General features: G+C 47.8%; 1 protein-coding gene across 3 annotated transcripts in view; it reads right to left on the reverse strand.

Annotated features, from left to right (window-relative positions):
- The window catches only part of BIN2 (bridging integrator 2), a 32,253-nt gene extending 20,082 nt beyond the window's left edge, over window positions 1-12,171 (reverse strand). For 2 of the 3 annotated variants that reach the window (XM_055337240.1, XM_055337239.1), the window contains exons 1-2: window positions 12,073-12,171; window positions 3,774-3,854 (exon numbers count right to left, since the gene is read on the reverse strand). In XM_055337240.1, the coding sequence (XP_055193215.1) occupies window positions 3,774-3,854; window positions 12,073-12,153 (162 nt within the window). In that variant the 5' untranslated portion in view covers window positions 12,154-12,171. Of the gene's footprint in view, window positions 1-3,773; window positions 3,855-4,915; window positions 4,931-12,072 lie in introns of those variants that run through there. The other variant, XM_055337241.1, reaches the window with a different exon arrangement.
- Window positions 12,172-12,441: the final 270 nt, after the last annotated feature.

A 12,441-nucleotide genomic window follows, 5' to 3' on the forward strand; every position in this document is an offset into this window, starting at 1 on the left:
CTACTACATCATAATTACCTAGAAAGCTTAAAATAAAACACAGATTCCCTAGTTAATGATCAGCCAAGGCTGTTCATGTCACACCAAAAAGGAGACAAGCAGACATTAGGTGCCTCCAGATGGAAAAATATCACACCTATAATAACAAGTATTCCTGCCACCCAAACAAACAAAAACAAAACTCTGAATCTCCTCAAGCCTCTAATCTAACTATTAATTTACAGAAACTGCAAGAGACATAGGAACATGTTTAACAATGCGATGGGGCTTCAATCAGTCAAGTTTAGACTGCAGGAAGCTTTGAGAAAACAACCCGGTGTCACCAACAAATAAACTATAAGCAGGGAGGGATCAGACACCCGCAGATGAAGAGATTTAACTTTCAATCTGAGAGACTTAAACATGCCAACAAGTTGCTGATTTACACACACACACACACACACACACACACACACACACACGACATAACCACATTGAACATTGACTGGATATCTTATATTAAGAAATTATTGCTACTTTTTGAAGATATCACCTAATCTCACATTTTAGTGGGATATCTGAAAAGATATTTGTATTATATCTTTCTTTTTAAGATTTATTTATTCATGAGACACACAGAGAGAGGTAGGGAGAGAGGCAGAGGGAGAAGCAGGCTCCCTGAGGGGAGCCGGACGTGGGACTGGATCCGGATCCCAGGATCACAACCTGAGCCAAAGGCAAACGCTCAACTGCTGAGCCACCCAGGCATCCCTTGTAATATAATGTTAACTGAAAAGAGCAAGTTATAAAGCCATTATCAATGGAACAATCCTACTTTTGTAAACCTCATATTTATTAACCGCGGGTTTACTTAGAGATCATACATATTCATAGCAGAATGACCGAAAGGATGTAAAACAACAGTGGTGGTAGCATGGGAGGGTGTGAAATCAGGATTAAAAAAAAATTTATTCATTTATTTGAGAGAGAGAGAGAGTGAGAGAAAACACAAGCGGGGGCGGGAAGGAGGAGCAGAGGGAGCCGGAGAAGCAGGCTCCCTGCTAAGAAGGGAGCCCCAACTTGGCTGGATCCCAGGACCCTGGGATGATGACCCGAGACAAAGGCAGACGCTTCACTGACTGAGCCACCCAGGTGCCCCCAAATCAGGATTTTTTAATTCAGGTTTTTCTTGTCCTTTCTGGTTTGTTGTAATACGTAAATGTCTCTTAGAAAAATATTTTTAGGTGTGATAATGGCTTTGTGTTTATATTTTAAAAGAGCCTTTATTTCTACAGACTGATAATAAAATTTTTATGGATAAAATGATGTGGTATGTAGAATTTGCCTCATAGTAATCAAGACTGGAAGAAAGTAGGTAGAGACATAAATGAGTTGATTATTAAAGCTGAGAGATGGGTGCATACATGTGGAGTAATTATACACATTTTCCTTTTTTTAAAAAAGATTTTATTTATTTATTCATGATAGACACAGAGAGAGAGAGGCAGAGACACAGGCAGAGGGAGAAGCAGGCTCCATGCAGGGAGCCTGATGTGGGACTCGATCCCAGGACTCCAGGATCACACCCTGGGCTGAAGGCAGGGCTAAACTGCTGAGCTACCCGGGATCCCCAAATTTTCCTATCTTATATATTTGAACTCTTCCATTAAAACTACTTTAGGGGTGCCTGGGTGGCTCAGTCGGTTAAGCATCTGCCTTCGTCTCAGGTCATGATCCCGGGGTCCTGGGAGGGAGCCCCTGCATCGGGCTCCCTGCTCAGCAGGGAGTCTGCTTCTCCTCTCCCTCTGCTGTTCCCCCACTCATTCTCTCTCTCTGTCAAATAAATAAATAACATCTTAAAAAAAAAAAGAAGTAGATGGCCAGCTTAATATTCCATGGGATATTTCACTTTCTGTCTCATGTGCCTGGCATTGTGCATAGTCTCATTTAATTTTCACATCAGCCCCAGAGGTTGCAATCCCCTCTTGATAATAGGAGGAAGTTATGGGATGCCTGGGTGGCTCAGTGGATGAACGTCTGTCTTTGGCTCAGGGCATGATCCTGGGTCCTGGGATCGAGTCCCACGTCCAGCTCCCTGCATGGAACCTGCTTCTCCCTCTGCCTATGTCTCTGCCTCTCTCTCTCTCTCTGTGTCTCTCATGAATAAATAAATAAAATCTTTAAAAAAAAAAGGAAGGGAGTTATTAATTTACATGAATATCCAGTTGTAACGCAGTTCTCCTACTTAACTACTCAGGTCACGGTTCACAGGTTAAGGGCACAGGCCCCCACTAGACTGCTTCACTTCAGACATCAGCCACTGGCCACCTAGACTTCTGACCAACGCTACAAATCTGGGGGTTCCTACTAGCCACGGAGCTTCCATAATCCATGAGAACAACCCACAGAACTCAGGAGAGTGCTCTATTTATTTTTATTTATATTTATTTATTTATTTATATTTATTTATTATTTATTTATTTATTTATTTATTTATTTATTTATTTATTTATTTATTTATTTATTTTTATCTTTATTTTTTTTTTTGAGTGCTCTATTTATAATTAAAGTTTTATTATAAGTGATACAGACCAGGACCAGCCAAGCGAAGAGACACACAAGGTAAGGTCTGGGGGAGTTCCAGACAAGAAGCTTCTGTGTTCTCAAGACATGTCACCTTCTCAGCATGTTGGTACAGGATTACCAACCAGGGACGCTCAGCCATGCGTCAGGTGTCTAGAGTTTTTTTAATGTGATTGCACTACATAGTGAATCACTGGCCACATGATTGAATTGAATCCCTAGCTCCCTTTCTCTCCCTGCCACTGGAGGTCAGGCTGATTTCACCTGTCTCCAAGCCCCAGCCCTCTAATCACCTGGTTCATCTTTCCAGCCTGACCCGCCACCATCCTGAGTCATTTGTGTAGCATACACTGACTTACATCTGGGAGGCCCACCGTGAATAACAATCACATTCCTATCCCTCAGGAAATCCCAAAGACTTAGAAGCTTCTTCCCAGGAACTGGGAACAAAGGCCAGCCAAATTCTTTACTGGATGATATCAGTAAATTGAATTATATGGGAAATAATTCTTTAAAATCATACTAAAAGGACATTCACTGTAATCTAACTCCGCAGTTGACTGTATATCAGAATCACTTGGGAAATATTTTTAAACGCGAGATCTCTGGTAGTAGGGCTTGGGAATCTGTACTTTTAAACATGTTTTTTGTTTGTTTTGGATGTTTTGGGTTTTTTAAAACAATGCTTTCTTAATTTTACTTGAGACAGAGAGGGTACACGTGCACAGAGTGTTTGTTGCTGAGAATGACATGTGAAAGATGGGGGTATTATTTAGAAATGAGGGCTCAGGTGAGGCAGATGGAGTGGACAAAGAGGCAACAGGAAAAATAGGGTGCTGCTCAGATGAGAAGAACCAGAGGGTGGGAAAGAGGCACCCTGGGGAAGCGGTAAGCCAAAAACAAAGGTGGCAGGAGCTCACTGCCACTTTGTCTAAGAACCTGGTGATGCCCCTGTGGTCTGGGGGAACCACTAAGAGAAAAAAAAGAACACTTACCTGTCCCCCAAAATGCAGGTCAGCAGGAACGAGAAAGGGAAGCTTCTCTGGTACCCAGGGAAGGGGTAAGCAGCAGGTCACCCTGCAGCCCTTACCCCTGGGGGAAGGATGGGTTAGCAGGGATGCCTGTTGGTTTGCAGGACCTGCTGCTCTTCGATCACCCAGCCCTCGTCTTCTTTATCCCTCCAAGCTTCCCTTCCCCACCCTCTAGATTACCTGTTGATGATAGAAGTTGTTGGCACTTTGTTCAAACCGTTCATCTTTGGTTTCCACAGTTTTCCCCAACTTCTGCAACACCTGGGAATGTGAGTTGGAAAAGTCCCTAAGGTTATAGTCAGGTCTCACTCATCTGTTGGCCTCATATGACCCTGGCTTTCAGAGTCTCAGATGCAATTAAAAGGCTGTGCTCCTCACAGCCCAATAGAATTAAAAATATAGCACACTGCTAGAAAAACAAACAAACAAACAAACAAACCTACTAACAACCACATTTTGTGATTCTTCTCAAATTGGGATCCTTCTGCGGGTATGCAGCAGTGTGCTAGGGGGTATATATAAAGCCTGGAATAAGTATGGCACATGTGTTGGGAATGACATTTATTTGCAGTGGGGTTTTTTTTTGGGGGGGGAGAGTATTATATTAAAAAGAAGGATTCATAAGAAGAATGTAAAATGTGCATTGCTTTTATTTATTTATTTGCTTATTATTTATTTTAGATTCTATTTATTTATTCATGAGAGGCAGAGAGACACAGACAGAGGGAGAAGCAGGCTCCCTGGAGGAAGCCTGATACGGGACTTGATCCTAGGACCCGGGATCATGACCTGAGCCAAAGGGAGATGCTCAACCACTGAGCCACACAGGTGCCCCACCGTGCATTGCTTTTATTTATTTATTTTTATTTTTTTGTATATTTTTTTATTGGAGTGCATTGCTTTTAAAGATAAAATACAAGCCTTGAGGACTTTTCACTTGAGAGAGAGTCTTCCAGCCCACAGCCTCAGATATTTTTCTAGACAGATGAGGTCAGAGAGGCAGGCAGGAGACTTCTTAGGAGGGCCCTTGGGAAAACTCTGAGGCGCTCTGATATAACACATTCAAATAAATAAAAGAAGCTCAAAACGAATGCTTTCCGTGTCTATCCCCTCTCTCCTGGGAGCCCGAGAGCCAACCACCCTACTGGTCTCAGTGCTAATGCAAAGGACAAGGAAATGAGAAAGATACAGTGAGAAAGAACTGGCTTTTCTACCTGTAGCCTCTGTTTTGAAGGGAGGCACCACCACCACCACCCAACCCCCCCCCTTCCAAAGGTGCAAGTAAGAATCTCAGGGGTTACCCTCCACTACTTTTCGCTCACCTCTTTCATCGAGTCCCTCAGCTACCATCTCTGGAAACCCTCCCATGCTTCCTAGTCTCACCGCCATGGCTTTGTTCTGGGCGCTGGCTGTGCCTCGCCTGGCCGGCTACAACAGGCCTTTCATGCTGCTGCTCAAGACCTTCTAATGATTCTCCACTCGTCTGCTCAACAGATTTGTACTAAATGCCCATGCATGTCTGTCAGCTGGAGTTCAAACTCTAGCACGCAGACAGGTCTCAACCATCTGAGTCCTCAGTAAGCCCCACTTCTCATTATTCCTCCCTCTTTCAGGTCTCTCTCCCTAACACTTTAATTTTAGTTTCCTGAATATGGTTGCTTGTTGTAGATGCTGGGCCCTCTTTCTGGAATAACCTTCTCCTTCTTGTCTCTCAGACAACTATCTAAAAAACAAAAACAAAAACAAAAACAAAACCAGTTTAGGGGCACCTGGCTGGCTCAGTTGGAAGAACAGGCGACCCTTGATCTCTGGGTGTGAGTCTGAGCCTCATGTTGGCCTGTAGAGATTACTTACACAAATAAACTTAAACAAAAATTTTTTTAAACCCAATTCATACTCCATATCCTTTATGACACTTAACATTCCACTTCACCCCCGTTAATCGAGTTAATCACTCCCTCCTAAGTGTTTGCAACTTCTCCACCTTGCGTACACTTCTATTACTGTTTTTTGTTATTTGAGTGTATCTAGCTGTGTCTTCTAAGCTGTGGGCTCCCTGAGAATCGGGTGCTTGCCTTACTCACCTAGATTTCTCAAGGTTCATCAAAGATAATATTTAATACTTCTTTTTTTTAAGATTTTATTTATTTATTCATGAGTGACACACAAGAGAGGCAGAGACCCAGGCAGAGGGAGAAGCAGGCTCCATGCAGGGAGCCCGACTTGGAACTCGATCCTGGGTCTCCAGGATCAGGCCCTGGGCTGCAGGCAGCGCCAAATCGCTGCGCCCAATATTTAACACTTCTAACAGGAAGGAGAGTGGGAGTATTCTAGGAAGGGACTGACGGGCTGGGCCTTGAACTAAGGTTTTGCTGAATTATAGGGTGCCTGGGTGGCTCAGTCGGTTAAGCATCTGCCTTTGGCTTAGGTCATGATCCCAGGGTCCTGGGATGGAGCCCCACATCCGGCTCCTTGCTCAGCGGGGAGTCTGCTTCTCCCTCTGCCATCCCCCTTCTTGTGCTCTCTCTCTAATAAATAAATAAAATCTTAAATCTTAATCTCTCTAGTGGTTACGATCAAGGGCTCCAGAGTCAAGCAGATATATGCCCCACCTTGACTTTTACACTTATGGGTATAAGCCTCTGGGCGAATAAGCCTATGATATGTCTCTTGAGCCTCCGTTTACAGAACTTCCTTCTCCCCACTAAGTTAACAGCATCTCCTGGAGTTGTTGGGAGAATTAAATATCACACCTGTAAATGCTTTCCCGTGCTGCCCTGCAGAGAGTGCTCAATACAAATCCACTCTTGTTATGTCCAGTTCAACTCCCTCCCCTATGAGTACCTATTTCCCTTCCAGTTTAGCCAATATGTTTGTCTGTGTCTCCTACTCTGCTTCACTCAACACCTGGCCTGGGTGTTGCAGGCCAGAGTCTTCCCTGACTCAACCCCCCTCCCTCCCTCACGACACTGTCCTCTACCAGAAAGTTGCAAAACCACCCTAAGTGGTAAGCCCAGCTCTCACTTCCTTCCTGCTACTCCTCCCTTCCTTTGCCTGAGGCATGGTTCTTCTTCGGTAGAAGGTGCTAAAAGGATGGTCAGTTCAGTCTGGAGTTAATGCAGCACAGCTGACATCCCCGAACCCCAAAAGGCGCAAGGCAAAAAGGCTTAGAAGGGGTGCGAGTGTGTGTGAACACTCCCGCCTCCAATTCCGAAACTGAGAAAATGAGTGTGATTACCCTGAAAGCATGACCCAGTGCCCTGAGCCCAAGGTCATTTGTTGCCATAAGCAACAGGGCCATGTGCCAGGGTGCTTCTACTACGGGGTAAAACGTTCTTCCTGGACAGAAGAGAATGCACAGGAGCTCAACAAATATCTGGAAGAATTAATAAGTTCCACCTTTGGATCACTTCCTGATGAAAGCCCACCCAATGCTAGTCCCTAAGTTCTACACTAAGATTTCTCTTTTTTAAAGATTTAATTTATTTATTCATGAAAGACACACAGAGAGGGGCAGAGACACAGGCAGAGGGAGAAGCAGGCTCCCTGTGGGGAGCCGATGTGGGACTCACGCCCTGGGCTGAAGGCAGAGGCTCAACCACTGAGCCCCCCAGGTGCCCCTATGCTAAGAACTCTGCCCCAAGGGGAATATGGACATTTGGAGAAAAAGAACAGGAACAAGGGGCCAAGTGAAGGTGGCAAAATGCTAATACTTGGTGAAAAAGGTAAAGAATATTCCAGGGGTTCACTGACCTATTTTTAACTTTTGTGTGGACTGGGGTATGAGCATAAAGCTTCAAAACAAAATCATTGCAGACATGTTTGGTGGCTACAGTTCCCTACCTTACAGTTCCTTATCCTTCCTCACAATCATTATGTTTTAGTTATCTCTCTCAATTGGGGTAATTTGAACAGGGCCTGGATATCAGATATTATGGAATTTTGTTAAGAATGTTGTCTTAAAAAAAAAAAAGAATGTTGTCTTAGGCGCAGCCCTCTGCCCCTCTCTCTCTCTGTGTTTCGAATAAATAAATAAAATCTTAAAATAAAAAAATAAATAAAGATTTTATTTACTTATTCATGAGAGACACACACACACACAGAGAGAGAGAGAGGCAGAGACACAGGCAGAGGGAGAAGCAGGCTCCATGCAGGGAGCCCGACATGGGACTTGATCCAGGGCCTCCAGGATCACACCCTGGGTTGAAGGTGGCACTAAACCGCTAAGCCATCTGGCCACCCCAAATAAAATCTTTAAAAAACAAAAAAAAAAAACAAAAAAAACAAGAATGTTGTCTTAGGTCTGACAACGATGTTGTAGTTTATGGGAGAAATCCTCATTTCCAGGATATATGCTAACGCAGGCCCCTCCTTATCAGGGCCCCACTACAGTTTCCATCCTTCTCTGCCACCACTCCCCGCCCTCCAGTTCAGCTGCATTTCTCACTAGTCTGCCCAAAAGGATTTCCACACTCCATGCCTTGCTCACGCCGGCATTCCTCAGCTGGAATGTTCCCCACCCCCTGCCCGAGGAGCTACTAACGAGCCATAATTCCTACCTCGAATTCCACCTCAACTACAAACGCTCCCTGGGCTCCCTCGGGTCTATTCACTCTTTTTCTCTGAATTCCCGGAATGCAGATCTCTCAGGTGACTCATTTCACTCTTTTTTGTTTTAACTTGACTGTAAGCTCCTGACAGGTGAGAGGGCCTCTTACTCATCTCCAAGGTGGGTGCAGCCCAGGGTCCCAGAGAAAGGAATCCTTAAGTATTGTTGACCTAACCCTCTGGGAGACAAGTGAAGTGAAAGTCAGGAGGGGAGAAGACCAACAAAGGAGTCGTAAACAATGGCCCCTTCTCAGGGGAGGGGGGAGAGATTGGCCGCAGAGAACCCCAAACAGATGGCAAAAGCCCTCGTTTGAAATGTGAAGTCTCTTACTGTAAAACCCCAATTCAGCCTCACGTTGGGTCTGGGTGGAAACTGGAAAATGAAACAAGAAGAATGCTTCATCCCCACTGTGTAGAAGAGCCACGGGGCCTCCACTCCTACCCCAGAGGAGGAGGCCGGAGCAAAACCTCTACTCCCAGTTTTGCTCCTGGGAGATGAGCAGGAAGTGGGCAGGCGCAGATGTCAGGATGGTCTATCAGGAGCCTCTAAGGAGAGCAGCCTGAGGTTGGGAGCCAAAGGCAGGACACCTGGCTTTCAGGGATAGTTCTGCCACTGGCCAACCTGTTTCGAGTCTCGTTTCTTCATTTCTAAAACTGGGATATTAATAACACGCTCAGAGTGTTGCTAAGATGAAGTGAGATCCTATCATGAGAGTGTTGGCTCCATAAAGAGAGAGATCATGTCTTTTTTAGAATTTCCCTTGCCTTGTCACTCGTAGGCACTTGATATTTGACTACTTGACACCTGCTATGTAGGATTCAGAAGATTACTGCCAACTGCTTCCAGAAAAACTAGAGTTCCACGGACTCCTTTCTTTTGACTGTAACTTTCTCTCTCTTTCTTTTGCCTTTGAAAGAAACCTCCCATGGGCAGCCCCGGTGGCTCACAGGTTTAGCGCCGCCATCAGCCCAGGGCCTGGTCCTGGAGGCCCGGGATCGAGTCCCCGCCTCGGGCGCCCTGCATGGACCTGCTTGTGTCTCTGCCTTTCTCTCTCTGTGTGTGTATGTCTCTCATGAATAAATAAATAACATCTTTATTTTTAAAAAAAAATTTGTTTATTCATGAGAGACACACAGAGAGAGGCAGACACATAGGCAGAGGGAGAGAAGCAGGCTTGATCCCCAGACCCAGGATCACACCCGGAGCCAACTGCAGTCACCAGAGCCAAAGGCAGTCACTGAACCGCTGAGCCACCCAGGCGTCCCTAAATAAAATCTTTAAAACAACAACAACAACAACAACCTCCCAAGGACTCAAGGACTCTGGCAGGCCGGGTTGAGCTCCTCCCCACATCCCAGGCCATTCCCACCATCGCAGCAGCACCCACCCTCTAGGGTGCCCCCACTGCACCTCTCAAGTTCAGTGTCTGCCTGCCCCTGTGTTTACGTCTGGGTTCAGAGCATCTTCCTGTTTTCTGACTTAATCTGAAAGTTACCTAAGGCAGATGTGAAGTGGCTCCTCTATTTTGGGTGTGTGTGTGGGGGCTCAGACTGGGAAGCACAGGGTGTGACCTGGGGTGGCTGGTTCTCCCTTTGGGGAATATCTGCCTCGGAGGTTCAAGGCAACCCTTGGCCCTTCTGGCTTTGGCATCGTTACCACGTTGAATTTGAAAATCACTGAACATCGACTCTCTCATTTTACAGATGCAGAATCTGAACCCAGAGCGGGGACATTATTCATCTAAAGCTTTGGAGTCTGTGCTTAGGAAAGGAAAGAAATCCCAAACCAAGGGCATAGTGTTGACGACGGGCTGGACAAGGACGAAGGTGAAAGAGGTAAAATCGATTGCTGTGTCTTTTTTAAATAATTATTATCCATCAGGTTTTTTTTTTCTTTTTGGTCTTCTGGGTTTTCTTTCTTTCTTTCTTTCTTTCTTTCTTTCTTTCTTCTTCTTTCTCTCTCTCTTCTTTCTTTTCTTCTTCTTTCTTTCATTTTATTTATTTATTCATGAAAGACACAGAGAGGCAAAGACACAGGCTGAGGGAGAAGCAGGTTCCATGCAGGGAGCCCAATGTGGGACTCAATCCTGAGAGTCCAGGATCACACCCTGAGCTGAAGGCAGGCGCTAAACCGCTGAGCCACCCAGGGGTCCCCATGAGCCACCCAGGGATCCCCGGTCTTCTGGGTTTTCTCTGTTTTTCCACCCCATAATGTAGCTGGTATTCCTGTTCCTCCACACCATTTCTAACTAGACCCACCCACACGCTCTGATCTTACCGGATTCGTAACTAGACAGCCCTTGAAGAGGCTGAAACCACCATTAAGGCGAAGCGGAGGGCCGGGAAGCAGTGCCCTGTAGCCACACACAGTCTTTCCTTTTCCTCCACTCTCACGTAACCCCGCTTCCTCGGAGACAGCAAAAGGAGAGTCCTCTACCAGAGTGCCTGCCCGTGTGTTTACGTCTGGGTTCAGAGCATCTTCCGTTTTCTGACTTAATCTGATAGTTACCTAAGGCAGGTGTGAAGTGGCTCCTCTATTTTGGGGGTGGGGTGGGGGTGCTCAGACTGGGAAGCACAGGGTGTGACCTGAGGGCTCACCACCAGGTGGAGCCACCCTGACAGGTGGAGAGCAGAGAGGTTGGGGTCAGAACGGAAGAACATGACTCTGGACAAGTGGCAACAAGAATGTCATTAAAATGTGTAGAGAAGGGCAGCCTGGGGGGCCCAGCGGTTTAGCACCGTCTTGAGCCCAGGGTGTGACCCTGGAGACCCGGGATCGAGTCTCACGTAGGGCTCCCTGCATGGAGCCTGCTTCTCTCCCTCTGCCTGGGTCTCTGCCTCTCTCTCTCTCTCTCTCTCTCTGTTTCTCTCATGAATAAATAAATAAAATCTTTTAAAAAATAAGATAAATAAATAAAAGAAGTAGGGGCACAGTGGTTGAGTGTCTGCCTTTGGCTCAGGGCATGATCTCCGGGTCCTGGGGAGCCTGCTTCTCCTCTGCCTCTCTCTCTCTCTCTCTCTCTCTCTCTCTCTCTCTGTGTCTCTCATGAATAAATAAATAAAATCATTAAAAAAGTGTGCGGAGAAGTGTTCCAGGTGGACAGGCTACCTAAATATTTGCTAGTGCTGGAGCAGGGCCACCCAGAGCCAACCAAGGACACAGTCGAGAAAGAGATGCTCCTTCACCACCCTGGGCCCGGTACTTTCCAACTCCAAAGGGAGGGCACAGAAGGCAGATCTGGGCTGCTAACATCAATGTAAGCAGCGCCCGGGAGCCGGGCAGGGCTGGGTGCGGGGAGGGAACCGTCTGGAATCCCTCTAGCCCTTGCCGATGGGTCCTTCTGGCTGACAGCACAGCCGCCCATGGCTCTCAGGACTGCGGGGACCCCACCGCCTTCCAGCCTTCAGCTCCCCCATCTGTGAAGTACCATCCCCGTGGACCCCCAGGCCCAGAACCGCCACCTTCGCTCCTTCCTCCCACCTTTCCTGGGGCGCCCTGTTGTTTAGGGTCCCTGTCTCCTCGGCGTCCCCGTCTTGACCCAGATCGGGGGACATTCTCTGTTCTCTTTCAAATCTGATTTATTTGTTTGTTTGTTTGTTTATTTATTAAAAAAAGATTGTATTTATTCATGGGAGACACAGACAGAGAGAGGGGCAGAGACCCAGGCAGGGGGAGAAGCAAGGTCCCTGCAGGGAGCCCGGTGGGGGACTCGATCCCACGACCCCAGGGTCGCGGCCTGGGCCCAAGGCAGGTGCCCAACCGCTGAGCCACCTGGGGATCCCAAATCTGTTTTAAGGGGACCCCCCCCGCCCCGGGGCCGGCCGCACCCTGCACGCCCCCCTGGCCGCGCGGCCACCCGCCGTCGCCTACCTTCTCCTGGGCCCTGCTCAACTTCTTCTGCACCTGCTTGGCGAACAGGCCGGCGGCGCCCCCCGCCCTGCCCTCCGCCATCCTGCGCCCCGCCGCCGGCCCCGCGGCCCGTGGTTTTCTGGAGGCCCCGGAGGAAGTGCGGTTCCCGTCATGCCTCGCATCCGCCCGTGGCCGGGGCGCCCCGCCCCACGCGGCGCGCGACCCCCCCCCCCCGCCCCGGCTCCCAGGCCCGGCTCCCAGGGGCCTCCCGGCGCTCGGGCGGGCGCACCTGCCGGACCCGGCTGGATGCGGGGCGGCCGCAGGCGGCGCTGCCTGGAAAGCTGCTGCAGGTGCGCGGCCCGGGCGCCCGCCGTGGGACGCTTGCCTTAG

This window comes from Nyctereutes procyonoides, unplaced genomic scaffold, assembly GCF_905146905.1.
Source record: "Nyctereutes procyonoides isolate TBG_1078 unplaced genomic scaffold, NYPRO_anot_genome, whole genome shotgun sequence".
Classification (NCBI taxonomy): Eukaryota; Metazoa; Chordata; class Mammalia; order Carnivora; family Canidae; genus Nyctereutes; species Nyctereutes procyonoides.